This window comes from Cornus florida, unplaced genomic scaffold (assembly GCF_030987335.1).
Source record: "Cornus florida cultivar Cherokee Brave unplaced genomic scaffold, ASM3098733v1 CherokeeBrave_3.0.0_Hap2_Chr07, whole genome shotgun sequence".
NCBI lineage: Eukaryota > Viridiplantae > Streptophyta > Magnoliopsida > Cornales > Cornaceae > Cornus > Cornus florida.
In genome coordinates this window covers 33,525,146-33,544,353 of record NW_026775577.1, presented here as the reverse complement: position 1 = coordinate 33,544,353, position 19,208 = coordinate 33,525,146, and the positions used below count along the sequence as shown (strand labels likewise).

The following is a 19,208-nucleotide window of genomic DNA, read 5'->3' as shown; positions in this document are numbered from 1 at the left end:
CTTAAAGTAAAATAGTAATAATAGCAATAGACCCTGGGAGACATTGACCTTGATTGTTTGACCATGATGTAGTTACTAGAGTAGACTTCTGTTTGCTGAATCTCTCAGCTTGCCCATCAAATTAAGTTTGTTGGCTTTCAGACATGATTTCCAACTCTTTTTTCCGGAAAAATATGTTATAATTGATTTGTTATTTTCCATATATTAAGGATTACAAGTTGCACCCCTTTGGTCATCCCACGATGACATATTTGTAGTGTGGCAGTGGAAGATAGCAATTAATTTCATACATTCTTGAGGTTTAGTTGTGGTTCTTAAACTTTCTGTTATCCAGTTGTTAAAGTGGATTTGGATTTTCAAGATGAGTTTTAAAATATCTACATAATTATGTCTAATATATTTTCTTGGCAGTTGCTTCAATTGAAACAGCAGGCTGATATCTGTGAACATAAGTTAATAGCGAATAATATAATTGTTTAAATCTTGTTTGGTCTTCCAGCTTTAATTTTTGAATATAGTATGTACTCTTTCTTCGGCAGTAAAAAATTTCTTACTGTCACCATTCTATTTCCTTCTGTCATGTAGCACACCAATTGACTCAATATTTGTGCAGCGGATTAAAGTGTGTGAAAATCATGTACTTTTTCTTTTGTATGTTACTACAGATTTATGGTAGTTTGCTAGAAAAATTATCTCAGGTATAACTGTGGCTAGGTTATACACTTTCATAAGTTTTAAATACTTGCCATCATTAATATATTCTGTTTCTATTACTTAGCCAGAATGAAGAGCCACTTATAAATCCTCCATCTATAACTTCAATTTATGTCTACATGCCCAGAAGGTAGGTATGTAATGATATTCACTGTATATGCTGCTTTTAATTTGCCCCACACTTAAAAATTATATTGTGGCACCAGGATTCTTCGTGATCGGCAAATCTCCATCATAAGTGCATTTTAGGACATCTGGCTTCCTGATAAGCTTGGGTCCAACTGGCACTTTGTTGGATTTTGGACGAATATCCTGCACACCAACAAACACTCACTTCAAAATAATATACAGAATGCATTTTCCTAGAATTCAGTAAATTATTGAAGGAATCTTCCAAGAACCTGTGACATATGCTTGTTGTACATGCCTTCCAGTTCTGGACAGGCATGACTATATAACTGATGCGCATTCAGCATTCTCAAGATGCTGTTATATTGCCAAGGCTATTATGCTTGTACCAGTGCAGTGTAACTATTTGATTTGCTGATTTGCTATTTGTAGTACTCATTTGGTTCTCCTAGTTCCGCTGATATTATTTTAGCTTTTGGAACACAATCTTGTTGCATCTATCAGTTTGTGTTTTAGGAACTCATAACTGGGGCTTGGAACTAGGAAGCATGGTTTAAGTATTGGTAATGGCCAAGTTACAGCTGGTAAGTGATATTGATATACCGTCAGTAGTTGAGCTTACATATATTTAATGCCTGAGGAGTAAGAAACTGTAGATTTTTTAAAAAAAAATTCCCTTTCTTTGCATGACAAAACTATTGGAAATTTATTTTCTAAGTATTTTGTCTGTTAAGAAGAGAATTAGAAGGAAGATGAGGAATGAGGAGAAATGATGGGTAGATGAACAATGGATAAGTCCAAGGTAGAAAAACATGTCCATGTTTTTCAGACAAAAAGTTTACAAAAAGAGATGATGTGATCTAAGTACTAACGTTAAAAACATTTTAAATGTAACCATTGATACATATAAAATATGTTTGTTTGTGTGTATATATTTGGAATAGAAAAACATTACTCGTCTTTCTTGCTTCTAGATTGATTCTGGTCTTACTGTTGTACTGGTTGAGTGGCTGTAGTAATCATGAAAATTTAAAATCATGCAAAGAGCACTTCCATTCATGGGCATGTGTGTCAAGAACTTAATTCTATAAGACATTTGTAAGCCTCCTAGATCAAAAGTAAACTTCACTATTACAGATCTGGATATGGTTATAAACTTTGTTCAAACTGACTGTAACTTTGTGCGATCTAAATCTTTAAGTGTACTTATTATTTCTATTTCTTATCTAGATCTTAATATGTGTAGAAGTTATGCGTTCATCTTTTTAGTTCCATGCCCATTAGATAAAACATTATGTATTTAGATCTTGACATCTAAAGCTAATCATCACTTGATTGACTAGAATCACTATTCTTCTCTAGTAGTTATGGCATTTCACAATAGACATGCGAACTTCTACATTTTCATGTTCAGTTAATTGTTGGACTTCTGTTTTGTTTTAGGCTGCTTTAAATAGCTAAATGTATATTCAGTTAGCTTTTTCTTTCCTGATTCATTTCCCTAACATGTAAAGATAACCATGTATGATGTAAGATACCTGAGTTTTGTACCCCAATACATAGTAGACAGATGATTTTGACATATAGTTACCTTCTTCATCCTTGTGATTGCACTTAGGATGGGTGTTAAACTGCAGACTACTGTTAGCCACTTGTTTGAGCTTTAAGAGTTTTTTTTATTAATGATTTAAGCATTGTGGTACATCCAACTGAAGTTTTTAGTGGCTTACTGCTCCGTAAAAAAAAATTTGTTTAATAATTGCAGATTTAGGAAGAGTAATGCTTTTCAATAAATGCACATTTACAAGTTACAATATGAAGTTTGTGAGACAGTTAGGAACGTTAGTCATTGCAATAATCTGGATGGTTACTTTTGAAAACACATTTGATGTCTTAAAAACTCTTGCAATCTAAAATCTGAATAGGTGATTGGAACAGAGCTATCTGTTGAATGTGGACTGATCTAATCGTGGTTCTTGTAATAGTTCATATTATATGTTTCTTTCAAGTTTGCGGAAAAGCAAGTGGTGTTTACTACCTGATCAAATATAGTAGTCGGGATTGCAAGGGTGGCGCAGGCATTGGGGGAATCAACTATTCCAGAAATCCTTCCTTCACATGGGCAGCATGATAGTAGAAGATAAATCTGATAGGCACCATCATACCTCGTAGGTCAGTAACATAACAAAATCCAAACATACCATAGTCATGTTTTGGGATGCTTCTTTGGATGTATGCTTGTAATTAAATGAGCACTTAGAGGAATTATCAAAGCAATTTTTAGAGAGAGATGTTAAACCTGTTCTTTGGAGTACCCAAATTTGGATAGGTAGTCAATTGCATTGAGCACTGCACGCTTGTAAGCGACACTGGCATCAAGGTAGTGCTGCCTTCCACTCTCATCAACGCTAATGCCCTCAAATACTAACCACTCTGAGAATCTTGGCTCGACGGGGCCAATCTCAAATATTGGGTTTACGTGAAGGGGAGTGGGTCCCATTGGTGTGAGATACTCTTTCATTCCACCTCTAATAATTTCACACCTGATAACATGAAGAATCATTTGGATAAATAGTTGCATATATCTTGTGTTAACCAACCCATCAGGATAGTGAATATGTAAGATTACGGGAAGATGTTAGTGCAAAATGATGACAGAAGCGTGCAAGAAGCCAGGGTGTTCAGTGAGAAATTTTCTATGAGACCATGACGTGAAAACAACTGGAAGGGTATGCCTCTTGGCTCACATTGAATGGAAAGGAAAAGCAGTAGCACCTGATGTCCTTTTCCTGGTATCCAGAATATATTCCATCGGTTTATGTTTGTAACTCAAATGGCATCTTTGGGTCTAAAAAATATTTTCATGGTGACAATAATATATGTTAGATCCCTGTTGTTGTGCCCCTAGGTGTTTTCGGGGCTAACCTGCTAAAGTGAGGTGAGTGTTGGTCACTTGTTATCTTAGATGACCTGGATAGTCCAGAAGTGCCCGTCTTAGGCACCACATGAAATAGGTATGAGCTTTAGATGTGTTATAGATATGCAAGCTTCCAAACACTTGTCGAACGGCATGCTTGTCATATTAAGAAAGGAGCCTTCTTCAGAAGTTTTCGGTGATATAATCTAAGATTCTAAATTACTTGTTCTGCTATATGAGTTCTATAAGGATGCCAGTGTTGGAGTTACTATATATCTTAGGAACTTCATTTTTGCGTTAGAATGCATATGAAAAAAAATTGCTCTTGGGCAACTCGGCCATGGTCCCTGGTCCTGAAATTTATATTAAATAGAGTGGACACCTCATTATGTTCCTACAGCTGATTTTCCTTTCATGGGCGATTTGTCAGATTGTTGGATTGGTATCTGAAAGGGTGCCTCTTTCATAATAACGGTTTTACTGACTTGTTTTCACAAAACTGACAAACAATGGTGTTTGCCTATCTCCCTGTGGCTCTGAGCAGCGGTTCTCATTCATTTCTTGGTCTGTTCCTGAACTATTGTTGTAGGCCGTTTCTCTTAGTTGATGATGCATTTTAACTTTGTGTGTGTGTGTGTGTGTGGGGGGGGGGGGGGGGGTTGGTGGGGGGGGGATGGATTTTGGGGTATATTATTGCATTCATAGTTATATATAACTTCAGGTCCCTTTATGGCTCTATCGGTTTGTGGGTCTTCATTTTGCCCAAGGATATTTAGGAAGAAAAATTACACTTAGGAAACTTATCTAGGGTCCTGTATCTAAACCTTATAGATATAGTGTTTTCTCCTTGTGCAATTGCTTGATATTGTACTAGAATTAGCTCATTGCTAATGACTCTGTTGAAGGATATATATATTAAGTGGTATCGAAGCGAGTTTGAGATGTGTGGTTATTGTTGGTGACATCATTGTCGTTGTTATTGTTAGTGCTGATTGTGATCTTCGTGTGTAGTGATCACTATAGTTCGTTCTCTTGTGTTGGCAATCCCCTCTGTAGATCACCATTGTTGTCGCTCTTTGTGGTGGCCTACGTGTAATGGTGGTGGTGGTGTGTATGCCATTGTGAAGTGGTTGTGATTGGTTGCAGTTGGCGTTGTCACTGGAGAATACTTGCAATGGCTAGGGTTGTCGAAATATAACAGAAAAGAGAAAGGGAAAAAGATGGTATCAGAGCCAAAGGTCTCGTGTTCAAACCTCACCGTCACCCTAATTAAAAATTGAAAAACAAGTGTTGGTCCAAAAAAGGTAACACATGATGGGGCGTGTTGAAGGATATAAATATTAAAGTTGCACCCTCTCTAACAACTTAAGCTTTTGGACTAGATGGTAGTTAACATAACAGAACTATAATTTGAATTGTATTACTTGTTAGTATGTGGCAAAGATCTTAAAGTATAAAATGCTAAGAGATGGATAGGAAATGTACTTGAGCTCTAGAAAACCACTCATCTCGATTGCTCCACAGAATGAGACTTCACCATCGCCTTGAGAAAAGTGCATGTCCCCAGTACTAAAATTTGCTCCATCCACAAATACTGGAAGGTATATTTTTGATCCTCTGCTGAGATTTTTGATGTCACAGTTTCCTCCGTTTTCTCTTCCTGGAATTGTTCTTGCAGCCTCTTTAGCAATCTTTTCCCATTCAGGATTTTCTTTTTGAATCTACACATAATTATGGCTTGTTAGAATAAAGCTTTGCCACCAATAAGGAGTTAGTCGAGTTGCAATTTAGCTCTAGTGATTTGTTAGTGGAATTATTATGCAAATAGTGATCAAAATATCTGCAAAATCCTACTAGGATGTCTTTGCCTCAAGAGTCAAGACTAGTCTTGAGTATGTGGAGTTAATAAAACTATAGATTCCATATCAAAATGTAAGAATGAAACTGTATCAGGAAAATAATCTTGTTGGGCATGTAGGAATTGTTAAATAATGGCTTCCATGCTCTTTTTAGTATTCCGAGGAAGCCATACCTTTCCAAGATGACAACCTTTAGTTGATGGTAGGTTTGCCAATGGCCGTGAATGCAAAACCTCGCATAATTTCAGAGATTGAAGACCAGTTTCTTCAAGTTCTCTTTCCCTTTTATTCCATATATCAAGAAGTTCCATAGATGGAGCAGTTCCAATTATTCCCGGGTGAGTCAAACCTGGAAATCGCACGCCTGATACAAATAAAAGTGCGTGAATGGCATAAGGAAACAGGCAGATAAAATGCCTTGTGCATTTTCAAAATACCCGGAGTATAGTAAGGTGTATTCCGTTCTTTTTCTCTTTTGATCACTTGAAGTGCTATTTATATTTACAAGGGAATAACAAGTAAAAGAGAGAAATAGATGGAAAATTTACCTGGTATGTGAGGAGAGTAAGCAAATATTCCTTCAAAATACCATATAGCTTTGGTTGCACAAGGAAAATGGTCAGTTAAAAAGCCACCGCCATTTTCTCTGTCAAATGTTGCTGTATAACCCCATTCATCTCCAGGAAGAGGACCTAAGTTGCAGATTTCAACTGCAAGAAGATCGCCTGGCTTGGCTGGAACACCATCTGCATCCAGAACTCTGATCGGCCCACTGAGGTAATGGACCTGAGCCAGTTTTCAAAGGCCGAAAATCAGTAGGTACCCTATATATTTTTAATCATTGTTATTGATGATCTAAAACAGATACTATCTCCTGATCAGGTTAACAGTCCGAGTCAAGAATTTGTAGTGTTCCACCAGTGCTCTACAAAATCATTCTCGTGAGGTACGCATGTTGAGTTTCATAAGGGTTAATTATATACTAAGTAGAGTGGTCTATTTAATCTATGGATTTGAATTTACTCTTATTAGACATACTTTACAAGATGGAATTCATACTTACAGTTGAGAGGTCTATGAATTTTACATCGTTTGCAGAATCATCATCTCTTATATTACCTCCTGTCCAATCTACCATCTCTACTCTAAAGACCTCGCCGGTCTTAACCTCTGCAACTGATGGTATTTCCGGGTGCCAACGGTTGTGAAGAGGTAGTTTTTGTTCCCATGGCTTCTTCTTCAGGTCAATTGGCGCTACTAGTCTAGGAGTTGGAGGAGCCATTGATAAACCAGTAGATTGGGGGAAAGAATGGGCATAAATTTTGAAAATTTATTAGGTTAACCTAATGACATCCATTGGATGAAAATGGAGGTTGACTTAAACCAAATTAGTAGCTGACAAAAGTGGGTGACTTTTTCTCTAATGGTCCCCAAGAACCCATCAGGATTGTAGTAGAGGACAAATACTAAAATTCATCTTCTTACAGCAAACATGACTAAGCCAACATTTATCATTTGGCTGTATCCAACCAAACTGATACTTCAGTAAATAACAGAAGAGAAAGTTAAACTAATCTCTTAAAAACTAAAGATAGAGTGGTAATAGTGATTAGCAGAGATGTAAAGAAATAAAGAGAAAATGATGAAATAAACCGGTGAAGACATAATTTTCTTTCCTAAGAACTAGTTGATGTTTATCATAGTTTATTAGCTTGGACGTATAGTGATCTTTTGCTGAAGCTACAAAAACCACAGCCTTATACACCTTATCATGTTGGTGGAAAAATCAATTTGCTACCATGAGAAACTAATCTTATTCTACGTGATTGGGTGCATTCGGAGTATGTAAACCATCTGTGAATCCGAAGTGGCTAGCAAAACTTATTCTACATGATTATGAGTGTCATAAGTGTAGTGTTGCATTGCCTGCAGTTTACACGTGTTTAAGTTGAAATTGTGTGCAACAAAGTAAATACCAATGAGAATAACTCACAATAGATGGATCAGCATATTTGACGTCCTCGGCAGAGTAGTCTTTCGTAATCCCTCCTCCACTGAAGTCCACCATCTCAACCCTAAAAACCTCTCCTTCTTTAACCTCTGCCACCGGAGGTATGTCCGGGTGCCACCGGTTATGAAGCGGAAGTTCCTGCTCCCATGGCTTCTTCCTTAGGTCTATCGGCACGACGAGTCTCGGACCACGAAAAGCCATGGTTGAATCAAGTCTATCTAGCTAAAGCCAGTGGAAGGTAGATAATAATAGGGGAGATTTTAGTTTTGCAGATTTTCAGATGGAAAGTTTAACAACCATTGTTGGCACCACAAAGTCATATTTTCCATTATTTTTTTTTCCCTTTTAGTGGAAGGACCACCCAGAGCTGATAGAAACACTTGACAAAGTTTCTTGAATGTTAATTACAACAATAGATAGTAATTTGAGGTGGCAATATTACATTGCCTTGGAATGTTTTTAGACCCCACAAAGCTAATATTTGAAGACACAAGGTTAGCCACTAGAGGATAATGCCAACACCTATAGGTGGCAACTTTGTCCTATTATTATCAAGTGGTGTAATTTGGATTGATCCTGTAAATGTCTTGTATACTTCGAGTATATGAATAGAAAGATGCCATTTGATTTTCAATAATGGAAAATTTAAGCAAAGTATATCAGTAAAAGATTTTTAAAATTAGTAGAATTGGACCTGGATCCCCCCTCCTAGAGGATGGGACCCGGTGTTTGTACCATGCATCAAAATCGTACCGTTTTGATGTACAAAACTTACCCGAATCCCCTCTAGATGGGATCCGGTATTTGTATTGTGCATCAAAATCGTGCCGTTTCGATGCACAATATGGAACCCTAAAACGGGAACTATGCCGGACACCGGCGCCAAGATGTGAACAAGGACAAGCATGGACGCCCTTAGTACAAGAGAAGATCCACTTCCCTCAGGGCAAGATCACAATGATTATACTTGTATTAAGCATATGGTTTTGGAATGAAAATGGGCTTTGAGCAGATCCAAATTGCATTGTGAGGAAGACCCCACAAATCGGCATCTTTGGATATTGCCTGTAATTCATGATGTTTTTTTTTATAGGTGTTTTGTTTGTATATGTAGAGAAAATGTTGGTATGTTTGGGTCTACTCAACTAAGATGGATGGTCCTGGAAACTGTTCATAAGGGGTGTTTGGATGCTTTGTATTTGGAATTCGATGTAATGAGTCATTTCATTTTTTTTTTTTTTTTTGGCACAGAAGAAAACACTAGGAAACAACAGGACAATAGATGTAATGAGTCATGACTTTGTTGGAAAAAAAACGAGGGACGGCATCGTCCGTACAATTTGGGATGAGATTCGTATCACTTATAAAGATATGGCTTTAGATGCTTGGTTTGTTTTGATCATGTTGAATTTGTCCATCTCAAGTTTTTGGATTCATCTTTGTCCTCCTGGAAATGGAAAAGGTTGTTCATCTTAGTTTGGCTGAACCATTAAGAAAGTTTAAAATAAATCTTTGAACTACATGGGGTTGCAAATTAAATCTTCAAACTATATAAAAAATTACAAATAAGTTATCACATTTACTGGTGTCTCTGTTAATTCACGTGCAGGCATATTTTCAAATAATGTTCAAATTACTCTTTTGAATGATTATTATACCCCATTTGCAGTTAGTGCAGAAAGTTATTTTTTACTTTTTTTTTTGTAGTTCGGAATTTTGTTTTTGTTTTTTATTTTTTTATTTTTTTATTTTTATGTACGAAAAGAAAATAAAAGGATAGGACATTATGGCATTACTCTTTTTAAATTCATACCGTCTTATCTCATTTTTCTAGATTGGGACGGAGGTTATGTACAATGTTGTAAAAAAACACGAAGGTTCAATTTTAATCAAATTTAAAATATTATATATTTTTTTTAAAAAATTAAGTACATCTATTCTATTCTATTCCTGAATTTCTAAACTTAGTATTAGAAATATAAAATATCTTGAAAAATAATGTACATAAAAATTTTGCCCTCGTGAAGTTTTCTAAAAATAGTTATTAATAATTCAAAAGACAAAAAAAAATTATAAAAATAAAGGAATGGTTTTGAAAGTCGCCCTGACAACGGTGTCTCTCCATAACAAGGGTGTCTTGCCACTCACTTTTCGGTAATTAGTTGAAAATCAATTATAAAAGTTATGAACTGTGTGTTGTAAAATTACAACCAATGTTGTAATTGGTTGAAAAAGCAAGTATCATTGGCACTCATCATAGAAACTACAAAAAAATTGTTAAAATAAATATTTACAGGAATATATATAGAGAGAGAGACAATAAAAAATAATTCAGAAAAAAATTAAAATCTACTTGATTTGTCACTTAAAAATCAATAAAAAAAATTATATTTGGTTTAATTTTTTAAAAATTAAGTTATAAAAAAAATTGTTAAATTTTGTATATGGTGAGCCTTCCAAAACTGTTTTTTCGACTAACAAACCATGCATTAGAATAATTGTTGATAGTTACATATGTTAAGTAATCTGGATTGGTACAAAGATTCGACTCTCTTTTCAAACTTGTTCTTATCTAGTCTAGCACATACCAATATACTCTCCTTCCAACGGAAGAAAAGGTAGACATGGACTGATGGATGGGGCGAGTGGGACTGTTCAGTACAGAAAAGTATACACACATACAAAGATATATATATACATATACATATAAAGACAGTATAATATAGAGTATGGTGGATTGAAAATCAGCGAGGACTCACAGTACAACAGCCGTACCCACCAAAAGAGGCTGTGGATAGACAGATATTGGGAGAATAGAAATCATAGAAGTGTGTGTGTGTGTGTGTGTGTGTGTGTTTGTTGGTGTGTGGCTTTGGGGGCCATTGAAAGTTGTCGGTATGTGTCCAAAAAGTCAAATAGTACCCTCTTGGGGCTTGCAAGTGGGGGGAGGGTGACCTCTTTGCGGATGAGGACGCCACCTCTGCCCAGACAATGACCTTTCCAATTCCTCTCCTTCCTCAATTTCCTCTCATCTCCTCAATTTCCTCTCCTCTTTGCAAGCAAAAATGTAGTATTTGGTTGTAGTAGTTGCGTCTTCCACTGTAACACTCTTTTCTTTATCTTAATTTTATCTACTAAGAGCAAATCTAGACCATATATGTTATTTTGCTTGCTACCATTATAAAACTCTTTCGAGCATCTCCATCCTCTCCCAAATGCCCACTCAAATTCAAAATACAAAAAGATTTATTTTTAATACACTCTAATAGCGTGTTATATACCTTATCAAAATATGATATTCTCAAAACTTTTATCATATATAATAAGTCATTATAAGTTGAGAACTTCAGATGTTAAATTTTTTTTTTTTTTTTTAAATTTTTGTGCATACGTGGGTTGGAAAGTCACATGGGAGAGCAAGAATTATGCATTGATTAAAATAAGAAAAGTAATGATCAAAGTATTAGCACAATTGAAACAAAATTGCTAAAATATATCATTTTGGATGAAATGCATCATTGAAACAAAATTGCTAAAATATATCATTTTGGATGAAATGCATCATTGGAACATAATTGCTAAAATATGGTATTTTGGCGTTGTAACTTCTCTTAAAATATAACTTTATCACGGAGAAATAGCATTTTGCACTGGAGATGCTCTAAGTGGGTAAGAATTATGGTTGAGTATGAGAAGAACAATATTTTTCCATTGTTTCCTCTAAACAACGGGTAGGTATAAGAGCAATGTTAAGAACAATCGCAAATGTTGCAGCATCACAATCTCAATCTCAATTCTTTGGTTTATAGAACTCGAGCTAATCTTACATAGTCACAACTGCATTTAGCACTTTCTTTATATACAAATAATATACGATTTGAGCATGTTATGCCATGTTACATAATTAGAGTCTTAGAAATGAAATTAGAAGAAAGAAAACTCCAAAGAATCGACACCATCGATCCCCTATGGCTGTGTCTATCAGCATTTCTTAGAATAACTTTAGTTTAAAGTTTGAACATAATTTTCACTATTTCTAACGTATTCCTATGTTTAATAGCTTTAAACAAAATCATGATGATAGTTTGTATTTGTTAGTGATATTAATTCTCTCTAACTGACTCAATGGTCGACTACTGTTGAGAGTTAAATATCACTTTGATCACACACAGTGGAAGTATCATCATCATATCTGATTGGAAAAAATAAACCTAACCTACATTGACTTAACGATAGAGGCAACTAAGTGTTGACCAGTCGCCAGATCTCTTCTACTTTCGAATGATGATATTTTCATTGGATAAGAATGATAATGTTTCATTATCAAGGAAAATATAAGATGCTGTGGTTTAACAGGATAAGATAACCTTGCACGATTTGAGAAAGTTAAAAGGTTAAATCATATCCCGGCAAATCTGGCAACAAACGGATCTCCTTTGATCTCGCACAAACGGATCTCCTCTGATATTGCAAATGAACTGAGGTACGACAAAAAAACTATTATTAAATCCCTGCCTTTCTTTTAGACCTTCGGTGACTGACTTGATCGTCGAAGAGCTCTTGGCAGGTACCACACCGGTGTCGTCAAGATTCATCGATCCTCTACTAGCTTCTATACAGGAAAACGATATCGTATTAGACCGCGTGGATTTCACCTTCAACAGTTGGCGCCGTCTGTGGTAAACGACGATTCCTTTAAATCAATTACTCGGTTGGGTATATGCACTTGTGTTCCGGTATGGTAACTGGAACAGAAATATCGTTGCAGGGATCCAGTCAAAGAGAAGGGTCGGGTGAACACCCAGATGTCCTGAATGGCTGGGAACGGCTTGCAGCGTTAGAACTACAGGTCCAAACTCTGAATCAAGGTATAGACTAGTTGATCCAACAAAATGCAGAGATCCTGCAACATCTTATCCTAGCAAGACCACCACCTCAACAAGAATTGTCCGACCCATATTCTCCCAATCTGAATGATGGGGGACAACACGAGGAGGACCGAGAAAACAATCTTTCTTATAAGTTTGAGACAGAACAAAGCCAAGTCGGAAACTGACACAGAGAACCTCCTTCCCCGCCTTCGCGGAATTCCCAATCTCAAATAGGCACAACCTTCTATATTAAGGAACAGACAGAGAAAGTTACCTATTTTGACCTACAGATCGAGGATCTCAAGGCAAAAATGAAAGATGTAATGCAGGCTATGAAAGGGAAAGGTCCTACCGCCATAGATGACCTGGTGCAGAAGACCAACTTGCCATTCAGCCCCACCGTTATGAAATGCCCCCTGCCTAGCAAGTTCAAGATGCTCTCGTTCGAAAGCTTCGATGGGACCAAAGATCCCCTCGATCACCTGGAGACCTTTCAAACTCTTATGCATTTACACGCCGTGCTAGATGAAATCATGTGCCGAGCTTTTCCCACTACACTTAAGGGATCAATAAGAGTTTGATTCAACAAGCTGAAGCCAGGAACCATCAACACTTTCGAAGAACTGAGTAAGCAATTTGTAAGCCACTTCATTGCAGGTCAGAGGCATAGGAGGCCGGCCACCTACCTGCTTACCATGAAGCAACAGAAGGGAGAGTTGATCCAGGAATACATCACCCGATTCAATGCAGAGATGTTGTAGGTAGAAGAGGTGGACGACAAGGTGGCTTTGACCGCTTTCATAGGAGGACTCCAAGCCTCCAGATTCTTGTTCGCCTTATCTAAAGAACCTCCCACCAGCATGGCAGATCAGAGCGTATAAACACATGAACGTTGAAGACGCCATGAATGCACGGAAGGAAAAGGAAGGAGAGAACAAGAAGAGGTCAGCCTCTCTCACAAGGGATGTAAAAGATACCAACTATAAAAGATCATTCTTCAGCCAAAGCGATAGGACATATCGTGAGGAGGACTCAGATAAGTATACCGACTAACAATTGTCTCACAGCTGGAATTAACCTTATCAAGTCATTCATAATAAAAGACTGGGGGCATCTCAATTCATCATTTCACGTGTTATTTTATTTCCCAATAAAGTCACCATCACCAATGAGATGGATGACCCTCAATTTCTATGCAATAAAATATTACGTTTTCAGTTACCTACCTATGTGGTAATATTAAGCTCATAATAATCTATTTATCTCACTAAAAGGATCCGGACTTAATGAATCCCGTAATCAATATTCCCATACTATAAGGGATAGTAAATAAATGTCCTGTACTAAAAGGATCTGAGCTTAATGAATCATGTACTATAAGGGATATTAAATAAATGTCCTATACTAAAAGGATCCGGGCTTAATGAATCCCGTAATCAATATCCCCGTACTATAAGGGATAATTAATAAATGTCATGTACTAAAAGGACCCGGGCTGAATGAATCCCGTAGTCAATATCCCTGTACTATAAGGGATATTAAATAAATATCCTGTACTAAAAGTATCCGGGCTTAATGAATCCTGTAATCAATATCCCCGTATCATAAGGAATAGTAAATAAATGTCCTGTACTAAAATGATCTAGGCTTAATGAATCCCGTATTGTAAGGGATATTAAAAAAATGTGATGTACGAAAAAGATCCGGGCTTAATGAATGCTATAATCAATATCCCGGTACTATAAGGGATAGTAAATAAATATCATGTACTAAAAGGACTCGAGCTGAATGAATCCCGTACTCAATATCCCCGTACTATAAGGGATAGTAAATAAATGTCCTGTACTAAAAGGATCCGGGCTTAATGAATCCCGTAATCAATATTTCCATACTATAAGGGATAGTAAATAAATATCATGTACTAAAGGGACGAGCTGAGTGAAGCTCGTAAAAATTAATTCCTTTATTAAAGCGACGACGAGCTGAGTGAAGTTCATAAAATTTGTTCCCTTGCCAAAGGGATGGGCTGATTGAAACCCATAAAATTTACAACTAGTATATTGGATTTTCAAAAGAAAAATATAATTTTACATCACTAAGAGTCATTGACCATAGGTTTGAATCCGTGCCCTTCCAAAACAGAACCTTGATTTGGTATCTGTTTAACCATTGGGAATAGTACCCACGGGAAGAGTGCCCAAGGGAAGATTAACATTACCCGAGGGAACATTATCCAAGGGAAGAGTACCCAAGGGTACCAAAAAAAAAAGTTAATGTTCCAGTGAACAGTATCCACGGGCACTAGGGGCCAAAAAAAAAAAAAAAGTTACTGTTCCAGTGAACAATACCCGCGAGCAGTGCCGAGGGCCAAAAAAAAAAGAAGAAAAAAAAAAAGAAGTTACTGTTCCAGAGAACAGTACTCCGCGGTCACTATTCCCGAGGGGACAGTGCCGGGGGCAAAAAAAAAAAAAAAAATTTACATTCCCAAAGCTAGACAGGCAAGTTTGGAAATGGGGGGCAACTGATAGGGAAAAATAAACCTAACCTACCTTGACCTAACGATAGAGGCAATTAAGTGTTGACTAGCCGCCAGATCTCTTCTACTTTCGAACGATGATATTTTCATTGGATAAGAATGATAATGTTTCATTATCAAGGAAAAAATAAGATGATGTGGTTCAATATGATAAGATAACCTTGGCACTATTTGAGAAAGTCAAAAGGTTAAATCATATCCCGGCAAATTTGGCAACAAACGGATCTCCTCTGATATCGCAAATGAACTAAGGGAGAGCGGCTATAAGAATGAGATCCTACCAGTCAATAAAAATACGATAAAAAACTATTATTAAATCCCTGCCTTTCTTTTTGACCTCCAGTGACTGACTTGATCGTCGGAGAGCTCTTAGCAGGCACCACACCGGTGCCGTCAAGATTTATCGATCTTCTACTCTCTTCTTTGCATAAAAATAGTGTCGTATCAGACCACGTGAATTTCACCCTCAACGATATCAATCAACGAGCATATATGGAGATAGTGTATATATATATATATATATATATGGAAATAACAATCATACACATCCACATATAACCCAATATTTTACATAGCTCACCCAACTCTAGTGATACGTTTACAGAAGGACATATTTCACTATTATAAATTAAACGAGAATATACAACTAAATGTCAAAATTTCACTCATTCTTACTCATCATCTCTTTGGAGGCTACATCTATACACTCGGAAATTACATATACTTTCTCATTTCCTCACAACACTAACATACCCACCTTTATCTTTGCCTCTCAACCCACCTTTATTTATAGAGTCTTTAAACTCAATTTTTTGTTGGACAAAAATTCCTCAACTTACATGCAAATAGTTACCATATTAGTATTTGACTCTAAACTAGCAGCTTAATATGCCGCAACTGTTGAAAACTAGTTTTGAAAATAAGTGTTTCAATTATGAATGAAACTTGTCTGCAACTAGTTAGGTGTTCATCACGTTAAAACTGCAACGTGAATATGAATTTGAAGTGCTGTTATTGGTGGATGAATATCATTGTACCCTGGGAGACAATCATCGTGGAGTCCGTCAGCACTATGTGGGACGTAAATTATCTTAAGGACATAATATCCAATACTAGTCTCGGTCTAGATTTTTATTTATTTATTATTATTACTTTATTGTTTTATTTTGCATATTTAATTAAATATTGAGTTCTATATTTGATTAATTATTTTTTAACATATTATTAATTATCTCATATCATATTAGTATAAGATTTGTTATATCTTAAATGTTATGAAGCATATATTTTCTAACAGCAACTTCCTTCCCAAAACTTGAGCTTTACTCCTCGAGTCTTCAGGCTTTTAAAACTGAAAAGGAAACTGTCTTCCGCACATATCAGGTAAGTGCAATCGGTTTCATTAAAGCAGAACCAATTAGGCTTTTTCCAGAATGAGATTCTTCATCAGAATTTGAGCCATAGCTCTAATAGTATTATCTTGAAAACATTTTGGGTTTTGTTTAAGTTTTGATTTCCTAGTTGTGTTTGGTTGTAATGGGGCGCGCGGTTCTAACAAAGAAGAAAATTTACGCAAAATAATATGTCAATCAATCGGTAATTTAAGAAAGATAAATAGTTAACAAAAAATTTAAAAATGAAAAAAAAATTGGAGTTTAATTCAAAAAGGAAAATTTGACTTTTTTTAAAGGAAATTAAACAAATTTAAAGAGTAAAAAAGAAAAAAAATGCAAAATTTAAGAGATAATTTTAGAAAATAAAAATTTTAGGGGGGGGGGGCATTATATGAATTTTTTCACATATAAGTGTAAAAATATATATATTTAGTATATATATTACAGTAAGCGGAGCCTGGCACATGCCCTCGAGCATACATTGGCTTCGCCCCTGGTCGCAATGTCTGTTTACTGGTGTAAAAGATTTAAGTCAAATGTCCTTGTTGTAGTGTTCATATTCTTTTATGTGTTTGAGATAAGAAAATAAAAAAATAGATGAAAATTCATTTAATTGACAATTTTAAAAAATGATTATGTTAAAATTAAGTAAAAAAGTCATTTTTATATAAAATCTGTTTTGATAGTGTAGCATTTAGCTCATGACACTTGTGATTTCAACATTTGATGCCTCAATTTTGTAAATATGTAACAACCATTTTGATATTATTTCGACATATATTAATAGCCCCGTTTCCGTATTATAGTATTAAGGAGATGTGCAATTAATAGATTGTTGTATTTTAAAATCATCAAGTTAAGAAATTTTGAGATGTTGAGGTTGGGACTAGCTCCTAAATTCATATTTTGAAATTGAAATTAAAAAAAAAAAAAAAATTTAAGACGTTGGACTAAATTTTTTCGAATTTCAATTATAAAACTACAATATAAAAATAAAATAAAAGAAAGACTATTAAGATGAAATGGAGGAAGTACTAACATGACATTAAATATTTAACTCTTTTTTTTTCTTTGATATTCAATTTAGGTTGGCTCTTTAGTACAACTTGTGCAACATGAATTATGAAAGAATTTAGGTGGACATGAGCTATCTTGATCATGAATTTTTATACGAACATTTTTTTTTTTTTTTTGGTACAAGTCACGTTTAAAACACATTCAGTCGGCAATAGTTTTATGACACTGTGTTTAAAGAAAATTTTCATTCCCATAAATTTTGCATGCTGCTATAAAAATAAAATATTCAATGCCAACCGAAAGAATAAAAAAAATTAAAATTTTGAGTCTCACGAATTTAGCGTGACACTGACCCATCACCATTGTGTTGGTTGCTGCAGCTTTAATTATGTTAGAAAAATCATGTAAAATGTGATGCATATTAGAATTCATTGTGATATCTTTATTTTTTATTTTTCAGATGTGCAAAGGGTTTAATTTGTAGCATTTGTTTTCATTTCACTAATAAATCAATATCTTACTTCCAAAGGCATATCAGGGTTGGTAGGGATACAGAAAGTAAGTCATTGAAATTTCGTTTTGGTACGGCATTTCTAACTTGAATGGTTCATGAATTGTGGAGTCAATACACATGCTCTTAAAAAAAAAAAAATATCCTACTAGGTTATCAAAATTCTAGCATTCGGGTCTTTTTAATTAGTTGACTTTTGACATACTTTTTATTTTAAATTATATTTTTTTGGTAATTTTCATCATGCCTCATTTAAGTTACACAATTCTTTTTTCAACAGGTGTCGCACTCACTTTCTGAGCACACTCCCACTTTCATGTTTCGTTCAAATTCTCAATATTTATGATTTAATTCTACCGCTCTCACACTTTTGCTTTCGAATTCGCTTACCTCTTATTACTTTTATTTTTTTATTTTTTTATGTTATAATATTTTATTACCGCATGAATTAATGTATATAAATTTTTTCAAAAATAAAACTGCAAAAATGTGTGTGTGTGTGTTTTTTTTTTTTTTTTCTCTCTCCATCAACATTACTAAACTTAACAATCAAACAGAAAAATAATGCACTCTTTTGCAAATAATTATAAATCCATTAACATTCACTTTCTAGAGTTGGATGCATTTGGATTTGTTTTTCTTGTTTGTTTGTTTAATTACTAAAGGTGTGTAAGGATAGTATTAGTTATGAGAGAAAAGAAAAAAAAAGAAAGAATAGCAATAATTTCTATTTATGTTTGGATAGATAGAAAAGAAAGTATAGTATCATTGTTTAGATATGATAGAGGGTAGAAAAGAAGAGAAAGGACAACAACTAAATTACTATAATGTCTATTAAAATAGATGAGATATGAGTGGAATAATAATTTCTTCCTTTTAATTATTAAGGGTAGTTTTAAAATTATGAAAATACTACTTAAACACTATCATTTATTTCCCTATCTTCTCATTTTTAGAGAGATTGAAAATGAAAGATAAGGAGTGATAGCTATCTCTCCCTATCCTTTTTTTAACCTACCCCAACACAATTTACAATATCCTTTCTTTTCTTTTCTCTCAGTATCCATCCAAATCTCTCAATCCAAACATACCCATAAGACTCTCAAGAGAGTTATATTCACGAGTGATTTTCATTAATCATTGAACTTATTTTTTTAAAATAAAAAATAAAAAATAAAAAATTGAAAAAAATATTGAGTCAAACGTTTAAAAAAAAAAAAAAAAAAAAATACAAAGATGATATAACGAA

General features: G+C 35.0%; 1 protein-coding gene across 2 annotated transcripts; it reads right to left on the bottom strand.

Moving 5' to 3' along the window:
- Positions 1–623: 623 nt before the first annotated feature.
- On the bottom strand, positions 624–8,022 carry LOC132266982 (uncharacterized). 2 transcript variants are annotated; one of them, XM_059768014.1, is made up of 7 exons: positions 7,613–8,022; positions 6,168–6,405; positions 5,793–5,983; positions 5,246–5,481; positions 3,143–3,386; positions 2,882–2,989; positions 624–1,026 (listed from the first exon to the last, which is right to left on the bottom strand). In XM_059768014.1, exons 1-7 carry the CDS (start codon positions 7,829–7,831, stop codon positions 904–906), a joined length of 1,359 nt encoding a protein of 452 aa, XP_059623997.1. In that variant the 5' UTR covers positions 7,832–8,022; the 3' UTR covers positions 624–903. The 2 variants fall into 2 exon arrangements, with proteins under 2 accessions (XP_059623997.1, XP_059623998.1); XM_059768015.1 differs by lacking the exon at positions 7,613–8,022 and adding an exon at positions 6,683–6,960.
- Positions 8,023–19,208: the final 11,186 nt, after the last annotated feature.

Coding starts and splice junctions, on each gene's coding strand:
- LOC132266982 (XM_059768014.1), bottom strand. CDS start 7,831: ATGGCTTTTCGTGGTCCGAGACTCGTCGTGCCGATAGACCTAAGGAAG. Junction 6,406..7,612: donor AATATGCTGATCCATCTATT/GTGAGTTATTCT, acceptor AAACTGGCTCAG/GTCCATTACCTCAGTGGGCC. Junction 5,984..6,167: donor TTACTCTCCTCACATACCAG/GTAAATTTTCCA, acceptor TATTTGTATCAG/GCGTGCGATTTCCAGGTTTG.